Source organism: Anser brachyrhynchus, assembly GCF_964034855.1.
Source record: "Anser brachyrhynchus genome assembly, chromosome: 8".
Classification (NCBI taxonomy): domain Eukaryota; kingdom Metazoa; phylum Chordata; class Aves; order Anseriformes; family Anatidae; genus Anser; species Anser brachyrhynchus.
The window spans coordinates 28880367-28908205 of NC_137702.1; the positions used below are offsets into that span (position 1 = coordinate 28880367).

Here is a 27839-nt window from a genome sequence, read left to right on the forward strand (position 1 = left end):
AAATAAAACAATTGGTACAGTTCTCCTTGAGCATCCTGAACAGACATCATCTATAGCCCAATGCAGGAGCCACTGAAATCAGGAAATATCTTACCATTAAATTCAAAAGCAATTGCAAAAATGCTCCTGGAGTTCGTGTTTTTAAATTAATTTTTCTACAGTTTTTTTTTCCCTGTGATAACACACAGTTTCTGGGGGACCTTCAGAAAAAAAAAAATAAAAAAAATAAAAAGAGGAAAAAAATAAAAGGTCTTAATTTGTAATGTAACATATTTAAGTCAGTTTAAAAAAAATAAAAAGTTTTTTTTTTTAAAAAAAGTGGTGAACCACCATTTCTATTTGTTTCCATTTATTGTTCTGAGCGGTGGTTCAATCCCTTTGCTTTCTGAACTGAAGACACAATTTTCTTTTGCTATCTGTGAGTTTATAACATAAGTATGTATGAATATTGTCAACGAAGTCAATGAATCTTTTGACACGTGTAATAGTCATCTGAAGTAATCACATAAGCGATACTTGAGGTGTGTTGAGTGTAAAATAGGTTAACTGACAGACTGAATTGCCCCAAATGACATAATTTTCTTCTAAAGGGTAATAAAGCAGCTTATTAATGTAGGCTACTTCATAATTTTTTGAGATGCCCAGAGAAGCTGTGGATGCTCCACCCCTGGAATTGTTTGAGGCCAGGTGGGATGGGGCTGTGAGCAACCTGGTGTGGTGGGAGGTGTCCCTGCCCATGGCAGGGGGGTTGGAATCAGATGACCTTTAAGGTTCCTTCCAACCCAAACCATGCTATGATTCTGTGTGGACTATAAGAAATGAAGCACGTCTTATTTAAGTACTGGAAGGCATTACAGAAGAGAGCAATGCTGATTTGTTTATTTTTTTTTTTTTAGAACTGTTGATTGCAAGGTTAATTCAAAAATGTATTAAAAGATAATATAATTAAAGTGGTCTATTAAAAGTTTGATAGTGATACATGATATAATTTGTAGACTTAGACTTTCATAAAGCCTCTAATTTTTCAACATGGAGTGTCTGAATAAAAAAAAAAAAATGCCATTGTATGATAAGGATAAAGTACTTGACAAACAGATCCAAATCTGGCTGCCTTATTTCAGAAACTGCTATAAGAAGAGTGCCATCTCTGAATTAACTTTTTAGTGGAGTTTCTTAGGAGATGTGCTAACAGTATAAAAGTAAGACGTTATTCAAATTTGTCATAGTCTTGATATTGCAAAGTGGTAACCAGTGATGATAATACAACTAAAGGCAAAGTTACACACATAGAAGAAAACAAAGAAATGTAGAGCAAATCTAGAGAACTGTTTAACACACAGTGCAATACAGCCTGCTTACATGTGACAACAAAAGCACCTTTCGCATGCTGCTGATTGTCCCCACCTATGGGCTTCATCTCCTGCTTTACCAGTGAAAGCAATTTTGGAGGTACATGACCTACCAGACTGGAATCCTAATCATGCTGAAAGCCAACATGAAGATTTTACTGTTTGGCTAGACTGATTTCCTGGTTTGATCTTCCATGTTTTCACACAAACTGTTCTGATAGACAGAGGGAAATGAGATCACCAATCTAAAAACTAGGAAGGATTGTGGCTTTCAGTGTCAGTTTTGGCTTAAGCCAGCAGAACCTTAAAACAGTTGTTGGACAGTACCCTCAGAAGACTGGATATTCAAGTAGGGAAACAGTTTGTACAAGAGCACTCAAAGCAAAAGTGTAGCAAAAAAGGGCAGCACATCTTGGTTTGTAAACAAAGGAATGAGAATACAGATCACAGAATCATAGAATGGTTGGGCGGCCTTACTCGGCTGTAATGTTACTTCTTTTATGCCATTGATTAAAACTTTTACTGGAACATCACAGATGGTCTTGGTGTTTAGTCATTAAAACAAATATTGCAAAAATGGAAATGATTCTGATAAAAGCTACAGAATTGTTGTGATTTAGGGAACTGGAAAATTCAATGCGATTGACCTGTCCACGTAATGACAAAAACTTGACAGGTTCCTCAGTTAGCATATGCAAAGAACCCTCACAAGAAGAAAATATGGACTGCAGACAAATGGAGGGAAAATAAAGAGAAGGAAAGTCTGATCATTTCAGACAGGAAAGCATTGACTAAACTTTTTAGCAATGAGAGAACAAATGACCAATATGGTGTATCTCTAGGTATCTTCAAACCAAGGATAGATTGATGCCCTTTTGAAAGATAAGTTTAAGGAAATGTCATTTATATTTCGGTTGGCTCAGTTACAGGGTAACTGTAAGAAGTATTGAAGTCTGAAAGTATAAAGGAGTTAGTCAAGATGATCTAATAGTCCCTTCTGGCTTTACATCTCTGGGCCTTTGAATTATTGCAGACTAGAACAAGAAACTGATATGCGGTTTAGAGGAAAGAGACAAATTATGTGATTGCAGAGATTGTTAATGTGTGTTTCCAGCATTGACTACGAAACACAATGGAAATGGTTGGCTTTTGTCCATGAAATAATAAATCACTTTTGTAGAGTTGCACCTAAGAAGCTAAATAGGATTTTGCTTGATATCACATATCGCTATAATCTCCTGGCATGTCCATAGCCTGAGAATGCAGTTATTGTAAAAAGCTGGATGATTTTTACACCAATAAAGTTAACAGCTGGAGAGAAAGTTTTGGCTAAGAAGATGTAGGTTTAAAGGCAAGATCCACAAAAATACTGTGTTTAACTGAGTGTAATTAACATTGCTCTAGGCAGTACTTGCTTCTGCAAAGGAGCAAACAACCAAATGTAGAAGAAAATTTAAAATACCAAAGGATGTGGTTTTGTGAGCATTTCTTTCACTAGCAGTGCTGGCTTAAATGCATTCTTTCCTTCTCTGTACTCATTTCCAGCCCATGCCATCCTCCCAGTTCAGCTGACAGAGTTGATCATGCATCTGTGGGGGGGGGCAAGGGATGAGATTTCATCTAGACTAAAAATAATTTATCAACCATAAAATGGAGGAAAATAATGGAACATATGGTAGTTATGGATTATAATGGAATATTCTGTAGAATTAATTGTCACAGTAAATGAGCCTGAGGCTCACATCATTGCAAGATCAGGAGTATAATATTGTAATTAAGGTTGGAAAAGACCTTCAAAATCATCTGATCCAGCCATACCCTACCACCACTATCACCTGCTAGACTATGTCCCTAAGCACCGTGTTCAAACTTTCCTTGTACACCCCCAGGGCTGATGACTTCACCGCCTCTGTGGGCAACCCATTCCAGTGCCCGACTACTCTTTCTGAGAAGAAATGTCTCCTAATTTTGAATCTGAGCCTTCCCTGGCACAACTTGAGGCCATTCCCTCTAGTCATATCACTAGTTAGCTGTGAGAAGAGGCTGACCCCCAGCTCTCCACACCCTCCTTTCGGGTAGTTATAGAGAGCAATAAGGTCTCCCCTGAGCCTCCTCTTCTCCAGACTAAATACCCCCAGTGCCCTCAGCTGCTCCTCATAAGACTTGTGTTCCAGGCTCTGCACCAGCTTTGTAGCCCTAATAATAGTTGCATTTGAAAAAAATTGGGTTTGTCTCAAATGGATTAGCTTAAAACATTGACTCTGCTTTCATATGTAGATTTATCGAACACTAATTTAGAATCAGAGTGACCTTACTGATGATCTCAAATGCTGTACTGAGTTTTTCTTTTTACATATTCTTTTCACATTAGGGTCAGATTCAAAATGCAATTTGGGTCATGCAGCAGAGAACATTTCAATTCCTACTTTTTACTTGCGGGTTCCCTTCATCCCTAAATTAAGTGCTGAGGTCATCCTAAATCAAGTTGAAGAAGAATCAAGCATTTCACAATGGGATTCACAAAAACAGCAAACTTGGTGAATAAAGACATTGACCTAGCCAGCCTACAAAGGGAGTGCATATCTTAAATTCCACCCAGCTCCACAGGCTTTCTCAGCTGTGCTATTCTGATCCCTAGGCTATTCTCATACCTGCCCAAGGTCAACCTCCTGCCTTCTCTCCCATCACTTCTCCCTTCCTATGGGGGGGGGGGCGTTAGGTAGGAGTGATCTAAGGACTTCAAGTTCCTTGGACCGTGCATTGGAGCTGGGTGCTGTATCTCCCATTCCATTTTAATTGCGTCAGTTCCTTTCTGGATCCAAGTAGCTGTGATACGTGTCTAAACAAGGTCCATTTAACTGGGTAAGCTTTGACTACCTTTTGTGTATAGGCTCTGCAGAAATCTGTTGAATTTGGCTGTTTGCCAGGACTGTGGGGGTTTCTGTGGGCAGTTTAGGCTCAGCCATTAGAACAGAGATGCACACGGGTGACTTTCACCTGCAGAATGCTTTTATTCCTCTGTGTTTTGGTCGTTTGATCAGACCTAAGTGTCATTCAGTTTGGAATTTGAAAACATGAAAGTGCTAGAGTAATAATAAATAGATTAATAGTTGTATCCACACACTTTACTCTTTTTTTTTTCTTTATTATCATTTATTTCCACTTTGAAGACACGCTTTAACTGAAATACGTGTATAGCTTGCTTGCAGATAGCTAGGTATGAATCTCCATAACTTGTCAAGTACAGAGTGATGACTTCAGCTGTTATCTCTACACCAAAAAGTGTTGCCTAGTAGTTACTTGAAAAACTGTGCTTCTGGAGGAAAAAGAAAGGGTATCTGAGTGTAGAAAATAGCCATACTTCAGTACAGCAAGGTACAGCTTCCAAATGGAAGCACCAAACCAAATTATTACTTGATGAGCACAACTCTCAGTTCTCAGAAATTCCAAGCAAAGTCATTGTATTTGATTTACAATAGGGATGAGGCTGCCAAATCTTTTGAGGAACATATTATATCCTGAAATATATTCATTAAGTGTTGAATATTATTATCTTCTGTCAAAAGAGAGTAGCTAAGGAGTTCAGATTTTTTTGTACAATGAAATAGCTTTTGGATAGGGATAATTAAACCACAAACAAACTGGCTGAAAACTTTAGAATATAATCATAATAGTGCATTAGCGTTATTTCAGTCCAATGTGACGGTCATTTGACCATGCAAATTTTGGAGGGTTTTTATGTAAAGAAAGCAAAGTAAGGCACAGAATTAGCAAGAAATGAGTTCTCTGCTGTTATCCTTCCATCTTAGAATTTTACAACAACAAAATCTGATGGTTAACAATATTGATTGAATGTCTGAGTTAAATGTTGGCATGAATTACTATGGAGCTACTGGTACTATCCATTCAGGTACACTGTATGGTTTATGAAGATACTGGCAAGTTTGGCTGAAAGTGTCTTTGGGAGAAATGAATCTTCTGTGTTGTTTTTATTTAAGCTTCTTGCTCTATTCTGCTGTTTCTTTATTTGTTTGTTTTCCTTGGAGATTTATTTATTTTTTTATACTGAGGCTTAAGGTTATTTCAGTAATCATTACATTTGTTTCATGCTGAACATATAATTAGATTTTAAGAATCAAATATGGGGATGAAATTATATTTAAAAAAAATATCAGCAATACTTTTCCTCAGGAAGTTATGTGCCTATGCTTCTCTTATAAATACCTCATGAATAGTCTGGCTGCTGTCTTGTTTTCACAACCCTTTCTACTATAAATGGAAGTATATTTATTTCAGTTCCCATTCAATCACATATGCTTGGCTAGCTTGCAGAAATTAGATCAGGGAAAGACAAGGTCAGTCTTCATTTTCCTTGATGTTGGATATTACATTTTGTAGAGTGTCATCAGGTCTAATTTTCAATGGCCCCAGTTATCAGGCTTTCAGATCTTCTCTTGGAAGATTCTTCTGCAACCCCATAAATCACACTGTCTGATTTTTGCTGAAGAAATTGCTCTCCAAAAGGTCTCCCCTTCATTTATTTTGGATCTATCCCAAACTAACGGATTACATGAAGATATGAAATGTTTGCCTTTAAAGAAATTAACTAGGTAAAGATACATATGGCCCCCAAATACATCCAACTTGAAGGTTTCAGGCATCCTTTCAGACCATGCTAATTTAGTGTCCGTTCTTTCAGGTGTTTGATCAGAACCACTAGTTTTCTGAAGAACAGGAAGATATAGGAAAATATGTTTATTTTCAATCATGTTTAGAACTGCAGTTAGCTAACTTAGCAGGCGTTAAAAATAGTGATCTTCCTAACACTGTCTTTCTTTGTATAGATACGTAGACTTTTTCATTAATCAATTACTATAATATAGAACCTTAAGTGTCAACTTATTTTGACAGGTGCTGTCTTTGAATGTTGAAGATTTTGTTCTTATCTCCTTTTATCTCCTTGTTTATATTACTGTTATGAACAATTTTAAGACCGTGTGAGAGAAAAGTCTTTCTTTTAAATCTTTTAAGTTTCCTTCTGCCCTTGGATTGACATCTGCTACTATTTATTTCTTTATATTAGTATAAAAGTTTTTTGAAGCTCTCATTTTGCTTGATATCCCTTCTTTTATTGCATTTTATAAAAAGTTAGCCTAGAATCTTTCAAAGTAATCTTTAGTTAGCTAGATGATTTAGCATAGTGTTTAGGCAATAAAAAATGAGCTAATTACACTTTGATTTAGCATATAGATTGCTGGTTCCTCGTAATTTCAAAAGGCAAAGTAAAAATAACTAATTTAACATCTTGGGAACAGAGGAGCAGAATTTTAGCATAATTTCTGCATGGATAGCAGAAGAATCCATTTTCAAAATAAGTCTCTTCCGAATATTTAAGCCATTCCAATGTTGAAATAGGCCTTGCACGCTGATGATCTGCTTCTAAAATTCATCTGATGAAGAAAACAGTTCATCTCTTTAATTGGAATAGCATGGTGATCTGGTAGTGTAATATAATCACTCTGCTTAAGAAAGCATGAGGTCATAGTGGAAAGATTTTGTCCCATCAAGAAACAGCAGGCTTTATTCTTCCTTTCATTTGTAAGAAAACAGTCATATGCAATATTCATTACAAGAACGTCTGTTCTGTAACTATTGGTGGTCTTACAACAGAAGAAAGAGAAACAACAGAAAATTGCATTATGTTTGAAATATGTGTTACCTGATGCCTCTTAGCTGAAATCCCTCCCCAAGTTCCAGCTATTGTCCAATTAGAGGTCCTAACCTAAATGCGAATGCCATGCAGCCAATCTTTTTGATATTCATGAGAAATCACTGGAAAAGTTTATAAAATTGTATATATTTTGCTATTACTATAAGCACTTGGTGAATCTCATCTCTGTTTTCTCAGAACTCTCTGTAACCATCCCGTTATGTAGCAGTATTAGGGTATAGGTAAACTGTCATAGACAGCTCAACTCGAGCAGGATTGAAGTAATCAATCAAAATATACCTGCATAGCTGTGGTAGGTATATTTTTCACTTGGTTATGCCTGAACCCATATGAGGATTATCAGAATGTTCCATAATCTGAATGTCCCTTTAGGTCGTATTCCAGTTTCTGATTCTCTAGCTGCATTCCTGGCCAGTAGTAACTTCTTTTGTTATATAGCTAACAAAACTATATTGTCTTCCATGACACTTTTCATCTCTATTATACTTGCTTTCATTCCCTGCTTTGATTTCTTGCTGGAGTTAGTAGTCTTTACTAAATATAGAAAACCACAGAGGATACTTTTCCATTTACATTCATTAATTCTAGATGCTTTCTCTTGCATTTTCAAATGTACTTTCTCTGATTAGCAGTACAACCATATCTCTCCATAATACCCCTCCAATACTATGTTCCTTTTTTTTTTTTTTTTTTTTTTTGAATAGAGAGAGAGAGAAAAGAAAAAAAGTCCATGGAGATCTTACTCACTTGGCAGTACTCAGGTTCCAGCATGGAAACTGGCATTCCCCATCCATTCCTGTTCTTTTTGTCTGTGTGCCTGCATAGAGGTGCAACCCAGATGTACCACTGTATTTGTGATAGTATTTTTCATATATCACAAAAGTTTCATTTTCATTAATAGAAATGAGTAAAGCACAGTCCTTCAAAGTAAAATATTTTCTATGTGATTATGCATGATGCAATAGATCTCTCCACATATTCATGCTTTAGTATGAGCATTTTCTAGCTCTCATTCATAAATGTCTGGCTTTCCAAACTATGCCTCTGGCAGATCATAGCATAAATATCAATTTAGTCACCACTTTCTTTTTTAATACTAACATATTTGGCACAGATATTTTTCCTTTTTTTTTTTTTTTCCAGTCAACATTTCTGTTTAGTTTATGGCCTCTGAAGAACTTTTTGTAACTCACCATTGTAATTTTAATAGCTGCTTAGTTGGCACATTTCAGCACAGCCATTCAGCTTACCTTGAGCGAAGCAATACTACTGAGATTTGAAAATCAGTTATAATACTGCGCAACACAGAGTTATATTTGAATTGCTAATTGTTCAAAATAAATATTCGAATGACTGCTTCTGGTTTCAGAATAGTTCAACAATGCTTACTAAAAAGGAATCTATGTTTCCAGCAGTTAGTAAAACAAAGCCCAATCAGCATATTTAAATTTTATTCTTGCTACTGAAACAGTCATGCACTCCAAAATCTTCCTCCAGTTGCCCGTTAAGATATTGGATAATATTTAATACAGGTATTGTCTATTGTTTTGGTACGAATAAAAATCACATAGGAAAGTGTTTGATTCATGTTGTTTCACTAAGGAAGCATTTAAAAGTATGTAAAGGGTTTTCACTAGTAGGCCAGAATGACTGAATTTGGAGAGTTATATTCCACTAAAGACTGTTTTATCTCTTGTAGATCAACCTAGTTTGCATAGCCTTCTTGACGGAAGGAAAGCAGGTTTTATGCATTTTCACACTTTTTTAATTATTTCCAAACAAATACATCAGTTTCAATGCTATTCCGTAACTATTTCAAAAAGCCTATTTTTATTCATGGGTTTATTTCCTTACTTACTTTCTCTTGCCACTTATGATCTCCAAGAAACTTGTCACTATGTTTTATTTTCTGGATGTCATTGGAATACTTCATTAGAAACAAGCTGTACTGAGTTGCATTTCCAGAACTGCACAAGTCAGAAAATATGTCTTTATACATTTGCACATTGTTATACATTTACACATTCAGATCTTGTATCATCACTGATCCAAGATACTGATCTTGTATCACTGCCCATGAGGCCTTTGGTTAATATCATTCACTAGTCAAAATGATTCATTGACTTCACTGCTCTTAAGATGGAGTCTTAGCTTACTGAATAAGGAGAGAACAATCACATATTATTTACCAGGTGTAAGTTTAAAATGCTGCTGCTTTTGAAAAGTATAAATAGGATCAATTTATTTCTGTAATGCCAATGATACTGCTGATGAAATCAAAGCATTGTTTAAATTATATAATAGGTAGATATAAAATGCCAATGTACTTTACAGAGAGAGGATATTCTCCACTTAAAATAGTCATGCTTTATTATTTAAATATAGTTTGTAGTTCTCATATCAATATGTGATATAGTTTTGGACAACTACCAAAAGTATTTAACATTCTTTCTATATATTTAGCAAATCTCATGATTAAACTACATGTGTGCAGGTGTAGAATAATCAAGAGGACAATCAAATAAGAATCATCTAACTTTAAAACAAAACAAAACCAAAAAAAAACAAACCTGTCTTCTTAAGAAAAGCTGAGTGTAAATACAAGAAATATATGTAAGGAAAAAAAACCAATACTAATACTATGAGGAGTCACAGGAGTGAAGTAGCAGAAACCTGTTTAAAGGGACTTCTACATGTTTAAGGACTTTCGATGTTATTACCGTACTTCCTGAGGAGATCAACTTCTCCATATTTTCTGTTCAATATGTATTCAAGTATAAGTGCAAGAATTGTATCAAAGGCCTTTGCCAGGGAAATCAGTTAAGCCAGTCATTTGGTCACATGATAGAATGTATTCTGGAATATGGACATTTGTTTTAATCCTCTTTATAATTTCTTCTAAAATGTCAGTCTCTCTTAAAGGTGATGGTATTTATGACTTCCATAAATCATCACAGTCTTTTTAGAAGTGTAATCCTCTCGGCAATCTAATGGAAGAAATAGATACTGTCTTCATTGTACAGACAATGATGCTGATTTATAGCAGGAGAGAGGAGATTGAAAGCTAGAAGTGGCTAGCTTTCATGGTCCACATTAGAATACTTGTAGGATTCTAAACAAGGGAAAGCATTAAGTTGGTGAGATCCTGGACACAATTCCACCTTCCTTTGGCTTTCTGGGTACATAAAGAAAATTGGTAGCAGCCATGACACTGTTTTTATTTACAAGACAAATCAGTCCCTGTATCTTCAAGCGTGATGGACGTGTTAAGAAAGTTTAAAGATGCCCTTTGAGTAGCACCTGGTACACCTTAGCTAGACCAGTATCTTCATGGCAGAGCCAAGATTATAGCTCAGGAGTTCCTGGCCCTAGCTTGCGTTCATAACATTACACAAGCCAATTTTTAGCATATTTTCTCTTGTAAAAGTTTTGTGGGCAAATCTTCATCTGATACTAGTTATTTTAGATATATGAGCTATGGAGTGATTTATGGCAGCTGAGGATGTGACCTTTAAATGAAATTGTATCAGTAAAATATTGGCTCAGGCAGTGTTTATAATGGAGCTGCCCTGGTTTGGGGAACTCTCCAACAAACACAAGGATAGCCATGGTTATTTCTGAGTTGTGGCCTCTTCCCTGAATCTGAAATTCTTTGCCCTATTCACGTCAGAATATAGGTAAAGAATATAGGTAAAGACACATTATTTGTGCTTAAAAGATTAAATAAATATATTATTTCTCAAAGGTCAGTTGGAGCTCCTAATAATCCAAACTATAGCTGATTCTTCTATGCAGTCCAATAAAAGAGGATTTTTAATTTTTTTTCCTTGCACTACTACTTGCTTTTTTATTATTTTTCTATTGTGCTTTGAAAGAAATATGGAATTGTATTTTTCCCCCCAACTATATTGAATTGTTCATGCTACTTTAATTACCTTAAGCTTTACTTCTAGGTAAAGGTTAAGATGCTTTCCGGTATTGCTAATCTAGTTTGCTACCACTAACATGGGAATGCCTGATATTTTTCCATTTGCTATGTAGTACACGCCAGAAGATTTTATCGAATATGACTATGAGTATGGGGATGCAGATTATAAAGAAACTGACTCTGTAACAGAGGGACCCCCACTTTTTGAAGAGACAGTAGCACAAACAGAGGTAACAAAATCTGATCTGTTTGTTGTGTGGTGTCCAGCTGTCCCCTACCATGTGGTTTGTCAATTTGTGTCTTCCGTATATAAGCTTAATGTTTTCCTTTCACTCATTTCTTTACTCTGTAACACTTGCTTTCACTTAGGGATGGAAGGCATCACAGCCGACAGCATTCATCTCATGTTCACTTACCCTTCCTTCATTCATACTTTCTCCATTTTCCTTTCATTTTATTTATGTTTTGCCATTCCATCTTCCATAACATTTGCAGAAAAAGAAAGCCATGGTCAAAAAGAAGAAGAGGACAGTGGCCGCTAGCTCAAAGGACAAACCCCAAAAGGCCACAACAAAAAAATCTGAAAACTATGCAACCAAGAAGAAGAAAAGTTATCAAGCAGCAACAAAAGACAAACTAGGGGTAAAGGTAGCAAAGAAATAATCAAGATCTTTCCCAGGCCAAGACTGGAAGATCTCTGATAATGAGAAAAAATACAGTTAACCAGATAAAATGTCTGGCTAATAACATAACCTCAATAAAAGTGATACTTCTTGATTTTTTTCCTACGTTTCTTTTAATAATGTACTTTTTCTTTAATACTAGGCAAACATTGTTGATGAATTTCAAGAGTATAGCATAACCGAAAATGACTACGGGTCTCAGACAGAAGCTCCCTCCAGAACTACTGAAGCAAATGAGGTAATAAGGATGTTTGAGAAAATTATAGGCAAATATACTTGCCTATCAGGTGTAAATGATTAATACAGCACAAACACGTTGTTAAAGGATAAATATTAGTCTGTGAAGATATATGCACCTATAACAGCGATTAATAAGATTTTATGCTTTCTCAGCCAATATGGAACCTAGTATTTTCCTGGGCAAAACTCCCCTTGATTCTGTAGAGATCTGCTGATTCTTTAGACTGTCAAGTTGATGATTCTGGGAATCATTCAGTGATGCATGCTGTAGGAATACAGGGTTTGTTGCATTCAGTGTGAATGTGAATGAGGCTATGTATAGTATAAACTAGGTTAAATACTAAACATAGTCCTCCTGCTCTAAGATGAAGTGAGGTCTCTAATTTTTCGTGCTGCTCTTAAGACACAGCGTAAAACAAGCCTAACTAAAGCAAAAAATAACTGCAACCATAGCAGTATACTGAAATTGAGTTGGAAGACAATATTTCCTTTTAACAGTTCTCCATATAATAAAACAAAATTATTTGATTCTCACTGAGGTACTATTCAAATTAAATGTTGTATTTTGAACTGTCAAAAAGATAAGATGGTTATTTTGATTTATTTTAGAAACCATATTTTTAGAAAGCCACAAACATCAACATCATTTTGTTAATATTAGTACACCTAAAGCCAGTGTTGATTAATATGTTTGCATATTAATAAATGCTAGTTTTAGAAAAATGATGGCTGATTATAGGATTTTTTTTTCATTTTTCTTTTGCGTATTTTTTGCAAAATGAAAATACATTGTTTATAAGATGTACAAAACTGACCCCCAAACATAAAAAAAAGTCCTGAAATTCAAAAGCATTTTAGCTTTATGTTTTGAATTTGAAAGCAATAATTGTTCAATACATCATTTGATTTAGAGAGCATAATGAAAGAGAGGAAAAGGATCCCAATTTGTTTTTTTGCTTTCCTCCTATGCATCTTGGAAGGTGAAAATGATATTTTACTTGTTCTAGTGTCAACTGTTCTTGTGTTAAATCTCATGTTTACCTCTCAGAAGTTGGTGATGTGTAGAGGCATTTTTAAATCATTCTGATTCTTGGGCAGGCTAATTATACAATAGTCCAATTGTAATGAGATAGATCCAAATTACTAAATTCTATACTTTTCCTTAGAGGCAAAATCTGGTTGAGAATTGTTTGAGAATTGGCTCAGATCTGCATTTACTCTAGCTGTGAGACAGAAGTCCTAGTCCTGGAGCTAATGGAATTAGGCAACTGTTAAATCAGAATCGGTCTTTTATTTTAACTGCAATATATGTCGACGTCATAATTTGAGCAATATATTTTTAATGATGCTGGATGTTGATTAGCTTTTTAATATATTTTTTTTAAGATGACATTAGTTCATCTCTAGAATAACTATCTCATATTAGCAATATCTTAGCTTTGATTCATTTCAAAACAATCCTTTCAAGAGATCTTTGTAACAGAATAAAACAATTCTTTTTTTCTTTTTTTTTTTTGTTTTTGTTTTTTTCCCCCAAAATGGTTTTGTACATCTCAGATATAGCATTCTTTCAACCAGCTTTGGTGCCTGTAAGTTGATTGCTTGGTTTAACATTTTGCGTAATTGAAGGTGAAAGATGCAAGCAATACTGAGCTTTCAAAAATGTTAAGATTAATCTGGGTTTTGCAGTTGGAATTTGACTAAGCTAAAAATACAAATAAATTGCCATGATAGACATGAGTCAAGACTTTCTGAGTGACAAATAAACTGTAAAATCATGAGGAAAAGGAGTTGAAACATTTAGCTTGGCATCAGGATTTGTAGACACAAGATAGTGAAGGTGGCTCGGCTTAACAAAAGTGATGCTTGCACTTCCTGCACATTGTTATTGCAAACAGGTCCAAATTGATTCACTACTTATTGTGGCGTATACGTTAGCTCTGAATTCATTCGCTGCTGTGTATATGTTCATTCCTGAATACCTGTAAGTGTGAAACCAAGCAGGGACACAGCTATATTTGACACTAAAGTAACATTAAGCAAGCAGTACACATAGTGTACTGGGTACATTGAATTAAAAGTCTTTGGAGATTTAAAAAAAAAAAAAAGAAAGTGTATGAAAGCATTACTTCTTTGTACTACACGTACAAAAATCTTTTAATTATTCTGAAAGGATGGACATCATTCTTTGAGACTCTAATTAAAAGACAATATGCTGTAGTTCTACTGTTCTTTCTTCTTTTTGACAAGTCATCATGGTGGTTCAGCATATGCTTATATTGCTTTACTAACATTAACTCACATATTCCTCCTATTCCCAAATCTTTGCTACTGATATGAATAGCAAAATCCTGTTGAAGAAGTATTTGCTGAAGAATACATAACTGGAGAGGATTATGATAAAAAAGCTGAGGAAACTGAATATGGAAGCAGAGGAGTAGACCTCAGTGAATCTGATCTTCTGGTAGATGGAGATTTAGGCGAATATGATTTTTATGAATATAAAGAATATGAAGAGAAACCAACTGATTCCACTAATGAGGAGTTTGGTCCAGGTGTTCCTGCAGAGACTGATATCACAGAAACAAGCGTAAGTTGATTGAAAGCATAATGCAGATTAATTTAATTTAGCAATTCTTTTATAGTTATATAGTCTCGGAATTGTAAAGAGCCTGACGCAGAGCTCCTTGCACATATGAGGTGTATTCACACTATTTTTGATAGACTTTGAATCAAGCCCATTATGTTCTTTTAGTAATCCTGTACATTTTGTTTTTATTAAATGCATTTTTTGTAACTTCTGGTGAAGGGAGTAAGGGAGGATTGAAGATAGGAGGGAAAGACAAGAGGAGAGATGTAATTCCAAGAGTAAATGATAAAATGAACACAGGTTTTTAAATTTTTCTAAACTAGAGCTAAAGCTGGAAAGGATGTGATTTCTAAAACAGGAGCAAAAACTGTAAAAAAAATGTCAATGTTGTTGTATGATTACCTTAAGAAGTTGAAATGTGTTTAAGTGCCTAGAATGTTTTTGCCTCTGCAACCTTCCAATGATAAAACTAATGATTGGGAAGGTGAAGGTGTGAACTCATTCGTGAAAATAAGCTTCGTCAATGGTGACAGTTTTATGACCTTGCAGGAGTGATTTAGCAGCTCAGTATACTTAAAGAAAGATAGAATGACATGGTGGATCCTGTGAATCATGCTGTTTTTTCTATGTTTTATAGCTCTCTCTTTCCCTCTGACTTAATCACAGGCTTCACAGAAAGGCTTTAATTTTCCCTTAGTTGTGCCAAGATCTTCATTTACCAGTTTATCGGACTGTAGAAGCTGCAAAGAAAACCAGTGTGACTAAGACTGGAAGCAGAATTAATTCCCATTTGGATTTTTAATTGAGAAGGCCCTGAGTATAGTAGGAAAGGAGTTTTCTTTTCAGTATTTGCTCAGTCTTATCTTTATTTTCTCCTCACAAACTTGAAATTTTAGTTTACAAAGGCTCCAACAAATAAAAGCAAATGCTGTGAGATTGCTTTTCTCTGCCAACCTTGAAACCCATACTTCTGTATTTCATTTATCACTCCTTTATAAGCCCTGTTGGGGTCATTGTATTTTTTAATGATCCTTATCTGTGCAATGAGATACAAGCTTACTTTTCTCCGTCTAGCACAGTTGGGGACACTGTCAGAATGACACAGAAAAGGTCAGATTATCTGCATTAGCAAAGAGCCCATCAGGCACCATTTGTGCCTGCATTAAGCAAATGGCTGTGTAGACTCTATCCCCTGGTGTAAATTTCACCTCTAAATGCCTTGCTCCAAAACTGAAGGAGCCAGGAAGCTAGAATTAGAACTGAGGCTCTAACCTGTGCCAGCTTTATTACAGCTCTCATCTGCTGAACCAGAAATATCATATCATTTTCCTTTTACATGCAAATGCATTTAAAACAAGTTCAGTTCTAACTTTGATGCAAAAGACAAGATGAAAAGTACTCAGTACCTTGGAACTTTCAAGAAAAGGGCATTTTTTAAAAAAACATACTTAATGTCCTTTTTTACATCAATTTTTTTTGATTGGTATAGCTTGTACCTGTGATGTATTTTTCACAGTATAGATCAGTTCCAGCTTTAGCTTTCAGTTACAGGTTGCTGCAATTTTTTATTGTACCAGGTCATTAGGCCTTCTATTAATTTTTTTTTTGGGGGGCTGTTTTTACTGGTCAGGTGACTGGACACGGGGCTTATGGAGAAAAAGGCCAAAAGGGAGAACCAGCTGTGATTGAACCTGTAAGTACAGATGCTATACAGTGCTAAAGAAAAACTCACTCACATGTGTAGACTGTTGAGAAATCATTTTCGAACTAAGTCATTAATGACACGATGACAGTAATCTTATCCATGATAGCTGAAACAATCACCTGCAGTGTGGACTGTGTAAAGGTGGAAACAGACAGTAGCCTGTTCATCCTTCCCCTTCTGTTGCACAAAAGACTAACCACAGGTCCCATAAAACAAAGAGAATCTTCTTGTGGAGAGGACAATGCATAAATGTGGTCTTCAGGCTAGATAGTAACTGCAGCTTGGACAGAGAGAGCTTCCAACTTCCAGCACAGGTAACTACAGGTTTCAGTATGGGCAGGAAAGTCCCCCTGAGAAGCTAAATAAATTGTTGTATGTTTAACCCATGCTCGTGCAAGATACAGTTACTTTACATCCATAATACTGAAGAGGTATCCACCACCGCTCTCCAGCACTGTTGGAGTTCACTACAGATAGCTTTCAGCTTGCTCGTCCAGTCTTCTTTCCTATGGAAAGCCAGGTACAAATGGGAATCATATTCCTGTGTATTATTACTGTGACGTGAAATTCAGACTAGCATCTGCACTTAAAAAAAAAATAAAATAAAAATAAATAAAGAAAAAGAAAGGAACTAGGAGGTGCTGTAAGACCCACAACATAAAAATAATCAGTTATTCACATAAAATTATTTTAACGGTATATTAAAAATAAATTGTTATTGAGGATCTAGTTCTATGATGTCCCTCTACCCTAGAACTCTTTCTCACTTTTAAAGCAACAGAATTCAGATTCTAATTCCAGTAAATGATCTATGAAGATCCTAACATAATTACTCATTAAATAAACCAAAATAGGTTTAAAATATCATATACCAGTTGAATTTCAAGTATATTTATTTTGTTAATGATTTTTAATTGAAAACTCATAAGACAGAAAGTAAGATATTCCACAAAGTTATCCAACAAAATTCCATACTATTAAACTGTGTGGGCAGAAAATCCTCAGAAAAGTTTATCATAAAACTAAGAAATATTAGCTTTAGTACTTCAACTAAGAAGTTGTTCTATATCTTTGTCTAAGACATGACTAATTTAGTATCTTTTTTTCCTCCCCCCTCTAGGGTATGCTTATTGAAGGACCACCAGGACCAAGAGGACCTGCTGTATGTAGATTAATTACAATTTCATTTTATTGCATTTATTATCCACTGTTCTTTGGTATTCGTGAGTTAACACAATTAAAATTAGTCTCATCATAGTTCCCAAGGAGTATATTGGTCTTAGCGTTTGAAGAAGGGAGTAAAAAAGGCTCATCTGAATTTTCAGTGAGAGCATGCTGCAAGCTGAGTGCATGTGAAAATCAAATACTTTTAAATATTGACTATAATCCTTGTAAGAAAAAAAAAAAAAAAGCCCTCTTACATAGGATTTTTTTCCAAATTTATATTCAATATAACTTTGCAGAAAAAAAACATAGTACAAAAACATGCTGGAAGACATTATTCAACATAATAATTTGTCATTCATTTTCCACAGGGTCTTACAGGTCCCCCAGGTTTACAAGGCCCTGTTGGTCCACCAGGTGACCCTGGTGAAAGGGTAAGTCAACATACAGATTTTCCTGGGTATTCATGGTATGACTTGCACTAATTGTACAAGAGTAAGTGAATTAGATCCTGATCTGAAATACATACATGTGGTTTAAGAAACTTCATTGGAACTGACACTTATTTACTCAATTGAGTAAATCAACTGAAAATCTGAGCAAATATTTAATTAATGGTAAAAATATCTACTGTAAATACAAGGGGAAAAAGGTTTCTATTTGTCTATATTTCTCTGCATGTGAGAACAACGATGGTGTTGCTGTACAAAATCAATATACACATAGGAATAATGAAAGTGATGGACAATATTTAGACGATCTAGATGATTTAGATGATTTAGACAGAATTTATTGGCCATATTAAGTAATGTACTACATGAAAGCCCATATCCGGTCATGAATGTAATAGAAATTTAAACTATTATGTAATGAATATAATTGAAATTTAAACTATTACTTTGGTGTTACATGTTCTCACAAGCCTTTTCTTACTGCCACAAATAACACAATTTTAAAACAGCCTAAATATATTTAGTTGAGGAGAAAGTTGTTTCAAAAAAAGAGACTTTCCTGACATTTATGAATGATAGTTTACTGAAGAGTCTAGCACATTCATGCTGTATTTGTGTATGGAAGAGCTGAAAAGATGCATTTACTTCACTCAGTAATATTAGTGAGATAATGTTAAAATCCCAACAACACTCCACCTTGATAGTCAGCACACACACTTCTTTCATATTTCTTTTGTGCAGATTAATTAAACAATGTATTTTGGAATTTAAACTGATAAAATGGGAATTTTAACACATTATAATAGAATAACTCTAGATAATTATTTTTTTTATCTATCTGCTTGCTAAATTCATTATAAGAAAATTCTTGAATAAACACTTTAAGTGCTTGCCATGGAACAGACTTCATTTCTTATATTAAAAAAGGCACATTACACAAAGAAATAATTGTGGAAGTTAGTCACCAAACTCTTGAGAACAATACAGATGTCTGCAACCAGATTCTGCTTTCAAATTCCATCCTAATGAAATAATATGTCTGACTTCACCATATGTGGATGCGTTTGTGTTTTTTTTTCTTATAAAATAATTAGCATACATGAATAAAGACTTTAGCTCTTGCTATAGCTATTCTGACTAGTTTTCATCTTAGGTAAAAAAGGTAGAAAAGTAACATTACCACTCGAGAAAGGAGCATTGCTTAATTAAAAAACAAAACAAAACAAAACACCTTAATGCCTATATAATTGAGAAAGTTGTGTAAGCACATAACGACAGAACAATTTGTTGAGAAATCCACCACTTTTTGTAGTTGTCTACGGTACTTCAGTGTTTGTACTAAATTATTTTATCATTCTAATCCTAAAATTGGGTATAAGACAATTGAGAAATGAATGACCATACTCTTCTGGAGAGGGTCACTTATGTACAAGTCCTGCTTATGCTCACTGCACAGATGAATTTCACTCACATAAAATGGTGCTATGGGAGAAAAAAAAGTGAAAAACTAATCTTTGGTTTCACTTGGGAACGCAAGGACTCATAATCATATGGCATAAAGTCACTGCAGATCACAGGAAAGTTCTTTGGGTGCTTTGTGAGTGCATTTAGTTATTTTTTAACCTTAACTCTGAAATGCCTAGATATATAATGATTCTTTCCAATAATTACACAATTTTATTCAATATTTTATTTATAATTCATAATAATTCTCTATTTAAGGTTTATCTGTAGCGTTTGTTAGTAGGGATTTGTTTTTTGATGTTCCAGGCTTTTTTGAAAAAAGAGCTCAAAATAACAGATTACTGATCTTAATACCTTAAGAGATGAAAAAACACCACATTTTTTAGGATCAGTTTTACCATTGTTTTGTTTGACTCCTGAGCAGCAAAAGGAACCAGTTAAGTTAGATTATTTGTTGGTTTGTCATTGCAACCCTGCACAAAGTTATTCTGGTGAATGTGTACTCTGTTTGGCAAACATGCAGCAGGAAATGAGCACTCTTGCAGGTCCTTCCTGTCCTCGATAGCCTCAGCTAGCATGCAAATCGCTGGGAGGAAAGGTGCAATTAGATAAATGAGTTGTCTTAGCAGCAGTGTTTATCGATGTAGCATTGCCTGATGGACCAATAATCATGAATATACAAAAAAATATAGCTGTTTTTAAACTGGAACAGAGGACAGATTTCATAAAAATAGATTTCAAGTCATAATTACAGGACTTATGTAGCCTATGAAAATTAAGCCTACTCAAAGTGTTTAAAGAAGATCAGCAGTGTTATTTCTCTGTATCAGATAAAGCAACCACAGGAACACAATGCAAATCTCAGCTCAGCCTAACCTATCAAATCTTAGTATGTATGAGGAGGAGGTGACTCAAAAGATTTACTTTATATAACTGTCTTTTCATTCTCAGCCCTTTCACTCATCCCTTTATTCTGATAGGGTCCACCTGGTCGCCCTGGTCTCCCTGGTGCTGATGGTTTAGCAGGTCCCCCAGGTACCATGTTAATGCTGCCGGTAAGTTGCATTATGATTTCAGGGTAGTCAGTCTCCAAAAAGATAAAAGTGTTTTCTTTTTCATCTAATTTTGTCTTTGGAACAAGAGATAATACAGAGTTTTTTGTATGGTTTAATCATTTAAAGATCATTTGGTGTGTTTTTTCCTCAGACAAAACATAGATTTTAACTCCTGCATGTCTTCTAGATTGGAACGTACATGATTGTATTACACATACTAAAATTGTCCTTATTTTTTCAACAGTAACTATTATTTGCTACCATATGTCCTAAACAAGGAGTTTGCTGTTTCATAAAGGCAGGCATGTGTGCTTTCAAGTCTCCTTGACATGGAGAATTTTAAGCATTCCATGCTTAGTACTGGACTTCAGTGTCCTCTTTGAAGAATCAGTGCATCCTTTGAATAGAAATACATGCACATAGCCAGCTTTGCTCCCACTGGAATCAAAGCAAAACACCATCTGTTTTAGCAGGTGGAGGAACAAGCTCAAAGCCATTAAAAGTGCCTTGCAGTTTTGTAGTATGAAAGGTACTATGTGCATGGAATTCAATCCTAAGCGTAAGTCTGTGTGTGAAAGATTTGATGACTACTGCCATCCCAGAGTATTGAGAAACCAATTGCAAATGAAGGGGCAGTATTTTTGGTAAGATCCACCCTATAAAAAGACTCGGAGCTGTAGTTCCTGCAGTTCTGCTATAGGAGGCAGGACTCCATCAGCATCAATGAGGAAAGGATGATTTTGTAAAGTTTATTTTTTATATAAGAAACAATCAATGAAAGATTATTAAAGTAAATAAATGTTTTTAACCTCATGCTTGCAGTAAAAATCTGTTATCATGGCTGGCTCTGTAACAAAAATATTTATTTACCAATAATTAGTTGATGTAAAAATATCACTACGCCTCGGGGGAATTATTCCCAAACCATTCTTCCAACTGTAATTGCCATGCCAGCAGAGGTCGATTTATCTTTTATCAGTTTGCTCCATTAAAGGTAGTAAGTGTGAAATAATACTTTGCCTATAAGTCAGTTTAGAAAATACCACAAGCTTTATTTTTAGATGTTAATGAGTCTGACCACAAGTGGTTTACAAAATCAAAACAGAAATTTCTCAGGAAGGAAAAAACTGGCTTCATGTCTCCCAGATTCCAGCCTAGTAGTTTAACCATCGTCCAGACTTCTTTTCCACATCTACTATCTTATTATCAAACATTTTCAGGACATCACATTGCTTCTGAGTAAGTGGCTTAGGTTGATCTTTGCTAACAATTTGAAATTTTGGTTTTGTTCTTCCTACTTTTCCTACTGCATTTAGTAAATGCTCAATGGAAAATTTGGTATCCCCTTGGTCTAGTTCCAGCTGAAATGCGGTTATTTTGTTTATCCTAAAAATCAGGAGCTATTTAAATATTTCATAATACCCAATGAGGACAGATGTTTTGGCATATAAAATGTCACTTTTATTGTTAGCAGGTTTCAAAATTAATGAGCATTTCTTGGAAGTTTTATTGCTCTGGACAGTGCTGCTGTCATCAGTGTGATAGGCACATCCTCCTTCCTAATTGCTTTTTCTCCCTAAGCCATTTTTAAGCCCCACTAAGAAGTAACTGTCCTTGTGTTACAGATGACCTGCTCACTAGTTTGAGAGCCATTCTGGTGTAAATGAGTAAACAGAGGAAATCAAATCTCGTAGTGGATTGTCTCATCTCAGATATACACTCAAAGTACTAACTAACGTGTGGGAGAGGCCTTTTGTGAGTTGTGTGCCTCTTCATCATTGTGCGTGGGGCCTGAATTCATGAAAAAGTTTTCATCTTTTCAATGGATGCAAGATAACTAATTTAGGCACAGTTGCTTGGAACAACATTTTGACAATATGGTTGATTCTGCATTATGTGGATGCCTACAAAGCCACATGGCCTCTTTTCAAGTGGTAGCAAGCTTGATAGTTCTCTTCCTTTCACATAGTAGAAAAAGTCAGGTGCTCATTTGTGGGGTCTTAAAACAATTTTCCAACAGCTTACAAAAAAAAAAAAAAGCCATCTGTTCTGATATTAATATGATCGCAGAAGAAAGACTTTGGTTGTTGTGACAACTTAGGCAAACAAGACAAACTGTTGTAGGCAGTGAAAGATTCTTGTCCCTGACATCCAGTGTGCCCATGCCACATCTTTGGAAAGCAAGGATGTTCGTTGAAGCTCAATGTCCCTGCAACATTGCAAAGCTTCTAAGAGCAGTTTCACGAGCAATAGCAGACCAGTAACATACGAATTTTATCCTTTAATTTATTTTGAAATTGTCAGAAATGACACAAAACTGTTTCATTTTACATACTAAATATTTTTCATGTTGAAGTCTGCCTTAGGTTGAATTGAATTTTTCTGTGGATAGCTACAAATGTACTGAGAATTAGCTAATTTTAATATGTATTTTAATGAGATTTTGCAGATTATTAGAGTATATTTTGGCCTTCTTCTGAACAAAACAGAAAAGAAACAAAAATCCTATGAAATCAACAAAATGTTTGCTCTTAAGGGATTAGATTTGTGCTTTAGTTTTAAACTATTACTTATGACTTAATATATGTGCTGGGTCCAGTGGCCGTAGTCCCTAATGCAGCAGTCTTCTGAAGTTAGTAGAATGAACTGAAGACTGAGACCCAGTGTCTTCAAAGAGGTTTACACAGGTGCAGTGTATACTAAGTATCGTTTTCATTCAATAAGTTCTCAATTCCTTTTCTTGTTTTGATACCTGCAGTTTCGCTTTGGTGGAGATGGTGAGAAGGGCCCAACAATCTCAGCTCAGGAAGCTCAAGCACAAGCTATTCTTCAGCAGGCTAGGGTAAGCACAAGGAACCAGCAAATATAGCTGCCACAAAGGTACAACTCCAAATAAATTTCCATTTTATAGCATTCAGGGTGTGAAGTAAAGTGCTGTAAGCATCATTTCATTACAGTAGTTATCCTTATTGACAACTGAGAGAATGATGGGGGCTATTTGTTAATGCCTTATGAAATAGTATTAATATAGAATCTGTATGCTGGGCTGGCAGCTTTTTCTTGATACCTGGTGCTTTGTTCTGTTTGTTTTCTCAGATTGCTATGCGAGGTCCACCTGGTCCCATGGGACTCACTGGAAGACCAGGTCCTGTGGTATGTAAACAAAACGGGCACAGATTAAAGAACACAGTCACATGAGTCCGTTGATCTCACGCTGGCCTTGCCTACACCTCTGTATGTGTACTTATCTGAAAAGAAACTGATATAATTAAGATCATAGTTTGTATCGTTATTTAAGATCCGCAATGCAACCTGAATACTAAATGAGTTTTTAATGTAGATTTTGCAGTGTTTGGACACTGGTTGTCTTACGAAACTAGAAAATAGCTTTACATAAATAACTACATATGCTTCTATAGTCAGTAATCTCTGTAACAATATTTACAAAGTTTCTGGTGGTGAGTATGAAACTGTACAGAAGGAGATATCAAAGCATTCCTATTTAAGCTGAATCTGGAAAGTTCTTAAGAAGCATTTATATAAGCAATCAAAAGTCATGCAATTTCTAAACAAAATTTTTTGTTTGTTTGTTGTTTTTTTTTTTTACTTAAGAACAGGATTTGGCTTGTATTGCTAATATCGAACGATCTGGAAAATGGCCCTGTGGGATGCTCTAAAATCTTTTATGTACAGTCTGTACATGGAACAGAAACAGTTTTTCCAATGACATGTAAAACAACTTCTTGATCACTAAGAGGCTTGCCATTGTAATCCCTGTAAACACTTTAAAAGGACAGTGTCCACCATGAAAGTACACAAATAGGTAGGAAGCTTCACAAGCCAAAATCATCAGATTGATCTTGCAATTGCAATTTCCTCTTTTAGGAAATGGATGCTTTTCAGACTCAGCAGTCCACTAAATGGTGTAATATAGTATTTAACATCTTTCAAAAAGCTATTACAGAGCATCTGTACCATGATATAAAATAAATGCTGCAGCCAAAATCATAAGCGTTGTAGAAAGCAAGTCTTTTCTGAATTTCTCCCAGGTGACTGTATTTATTGTCTGATGTAGAGTGAAATTCTCTTCTAAAGTTAGTACGGCATCCATATTTGAAAGATCCACTTAATTTGGGAAGTACTATTTTGTATACTCTGGTGGGAGAGCTAGGTAGCAAAATATTTGGCTTCTTCAATTTGACCTATTCCTACTGTAATTTTTCTCTATATTGATATTATGGTAATGGACACAAAGAGCAATGTTAACATTTTTCTTTACATCAGACAAGCATCTAATTGTAAAATGCAGTCAAGAACATAATTGTACTACTGAGAAATAAAAGCAAATGATCACTGAGTAACCAAGAGAAAACGGATAGAGCAAGTTACTATATGGTTTATTGTGCAAAGAAAAATTGACTGCAGTGCTATGTGAGTCACAACTATAGCAGCATACACACAAAACAGCAGCAGCAGTTTTTCTGATTTTCTCCAGAATGCAGTAACAATCTCCTCCAAAGTAGTTTCCTTCCATTCATACCTGTTGTGGAGGTTTGGTCCTCTGAAGTCATGGAACTGTAGTATAAGAAATACAGTTCTTTTCCTTTCTTTTGTCCTTCTTTCCTTCTTTAATGCAGTGCTTCAGTGAAACACCTCATTGCCGAACAGTAACAACCAAGTCCTTCCCTTCCAGCTTTCTCTTCTTCCCCTCTCACACCCACCATCCTTAATGTACAGTGCCTGAATTTAACTGTAAGTTTGAAAATAAAGAAAGGGAGAATGACGAACATGAGTACAGTATCCTACTATTACTGACAGAAAATACTGGTCAGGTTATTATCCATCACACTGCAAATGGTTCTTCCTGCTATTCCCTCCAATGCTGTAAGTTGTACTCTGGGTCGGCTTGACAGTGCTGTGTCTCATCTTCTTATGGCATCAAAAACCTCTTCGTTTATGCTGTGCTCCTAGTTGGCCAGTCTCATGAACCCAGCTCTGTTTATCTAGGTGAAATTTACTGATTTCAGGTAAATTTTAGCTAAATATCCCACCAGAATCTCACTCTGTTCCCAGAAACTGAAATCATGGGGTTTCAGTTGTGTTTTTAAGCAGACCTACACGAGAACAATTCCTTTCTAGAGTAATTTTTCCAAAGTGAATTGTTGCTATCGAGTAGAGAATTTGGCCACAGATTTCTAATCAGTCATGGTTAGGTATGTTATTCTTACAAAAAGTCAGACACATGGGGTTTATTTAACAAACTAATACGTTACTTCCAGCAGTGTATTTAAATTGAGACCTGCAGGATAACATTCAGTTTATACAAACAAAATAAATATAAAACTGCTATAAGCAAGGAATTCATTTGTAAAGACAGGTATCTTATTGACTGTGAGTTGTATACACTTAGTTGTACCTTGTACCAGGCATATTTTCAAATGCTTCATGTACTTCTGTATGCAAAATTCAACTGAATAACATTAATAGATATTTTTCTACTAAGCCACCAGGAGGCTCTAAAAATCTAGCTCTTTGGTCTGGCAACATTTTTGGCCAAGAGTTTCAGAAGCAGCTACAGATTCTTGGTACATTTGTGCACCCAGCTTATTCCAACAATTAAATAGTTGGAGTTTTTAATCTTAATAGGACCTTTATTTTAATTTAATTTTTAGCCAATAAGATACAAACATACATATCAATTATTATATGGTTTAAACACAGGATTCTTGTAGCCCCAATCTAGCTTCAACTGAGTCTGGAGTTCACGTGATTGATTAACACAGAATACAAAAGAAAGTTCTGCCTATCGTTATTAATTAAATGCAGAGCTTACACCAGGGAAACCTAAACAGACAGTCACCACTTAGGAAAGCCACTATTCTCTCCACTGCCAGTACCAGTTTAAGATCTGATTTTCAATTTGATTAGAACCCGATTTAGTACCTGCAAGGTCAGTGGGAATTTTTCCGCTCCAAGATGAGAGGCTTAGCATTAAGCGAAGCCTTAAGACCACTTCTTTCTTTGAATGGTTACTGTGATGAACATAGGAGGTGAATCGGTCTTCCAAGGTCTGCAAGATTCTTTTTATATTAAATACCTTAATTTGGTTATGACCTGTTTCACAGGTCAGAAATGCAGAAGTACTTCTGCCCGTAACAGTAAACTTGATATGTTCCTTCCCTGGGCTGTATTTCATGTGAGCATGTCAGGAGCTTTTGGGAGACCACTATTAAGAAAAGACAAACTTCCTTTAATTAATTTTGCCCCAGATTCCATGTACAGTATCTTACCCTGGATGAAGATTTATTTTCGGTCTGTTTATATGTAAAACTCTGAAAATCTTTATTTTATCAGAGTAAAGAAGTGCAGTTAAGTAGATTTTCCACTTTTTCAGAGCAGATGCACAAAGACCTTGATTAAAATATCACTGTAGTTTATGTAATATTAGACAGGGAATTTTGCATTAGCATAGTGGTCTTTGGATTGTGCTCAGAGACTAACTTATCTTCTGTACAACACAGAAATGGATAAAGGTGAAAGATGGGTTTCATTTCTGTTGACTTCTCTGCAACTGGTGGACTTCTGCTTGCATGATTTATGTTCTTACTGTGATCATATTTAGCTCTCAAGTCACATTTGATTCCATTTAAATCTGTGGGAGTTTTTCTTTGGTAACAGAAAGATTTTTGGTCATTAGGCCCAGTATCTAAACAAGGGTACATCAGGGTACACGTTCAGATCCAGATGGTGAATTCACACTACCTAACAAACGGGACTGTTTGTTTTTTCTCCCTGTCATTAATATATATCGAAAATAGGAATAGAAAATAACTTATTCATTCAAGTTTTGTTGTATATTCAAATAATATGTGTTGCTTTTTTTCTTCTTCTTTTTTTTTTTTTTTTTTTAAATCAAGGGAGGACCTGGAGCAGCAGGTGCTAAGGGAGAAAGTGGTGAACCAGGTCCCCAGGTACGATAACATTGGCTGTTTGAGCTTTTTTATATTTAAGAAAATGCATTCATATCACTTCAATGAAATCAGTCAACTGCATGTAGTAACATGCAGTTGAAGGAACTTAGCTTTTAGAATATGGCTTTAATTAAATGCAATAGCTTGATTGTTCATTTTGATATATGAAAGTAAATCTACCTTTACATAACAAAGAACAATTATAACTTGTGTAGTGTTTTCACTTGAAAACTTGTTTTAATATTGGCTCTTTGGGCTTTTATCTCATCTCTTTTCAATAATTATATGTGAGTCTGCAAGTGCATGACCTTGAGCCTTCAGGTCTCATAAGGTGAGAGTGGTAGAATTTAGTTAGTAAATAAAGAGGAAATTTTAAAGAAGGACTCGATGACATAACAAGAAGTGGTCTTTAGAAATCAGTACATGCTTTTCTTCTCAGCTTACTATTATATCAGATCCTGCAGTGAATTAAAAGAGCACTGAAAAACTTTGAAATCGTACACCTTA

At 35.3% G+C, this 27839-nt stretch overlaps 1 protein-coding gene across 4 annotated transcripts in view; it reads left to right on the plus strand.

Moving 5' to 3' along the window:
- The window catches only part of COL11A1 (collagen type XI alpha 1 chain), a 139770-nt gene that overhangs the window by 34832 nt on the left and 77099 nt on the right, over nt 1–27839 (plus strand). For 2 of the 4 annotated variants that reach the window (XM_080602390.1, XM_080602392.1), the window contains exons 6-15: nt 11504–11650; nt 11834–11929; nt 14276–14521; nt 16152–16214; nt 17347–17388; nt 17762–17824; nt 20287–20361; nt 23120–23203; nt 23458–23514; nt 27279–27332. In XM_080602390.1, the coding sequence (XP_080458516.1) occupies nt 11504–11650; nt 11834–11929; nt 14276–14521; nt 16152–16214; nt 17347–17388; nt 17762–17824; nt 20287–20361; nt 23120–23203; nt 23458–23514; nt 27279–27332 (927 nt within the window). Of the gene's footprint in view, nt 1–11121; nt 11239–11503; nt 11651–11833; nt 11930–14275; nt 14522–16151; nt 16215–17346; nt 17389–17761; nt 17825–20286; nt 20362–23119; nt 23204–23457; nt 23515–27278; nt 27333–27839 lie in introns of all 4 variants that reach the window. The other 2 variants (XM_080602393.1, XM_080602391.1) reach the window with 2 other exon arrangements.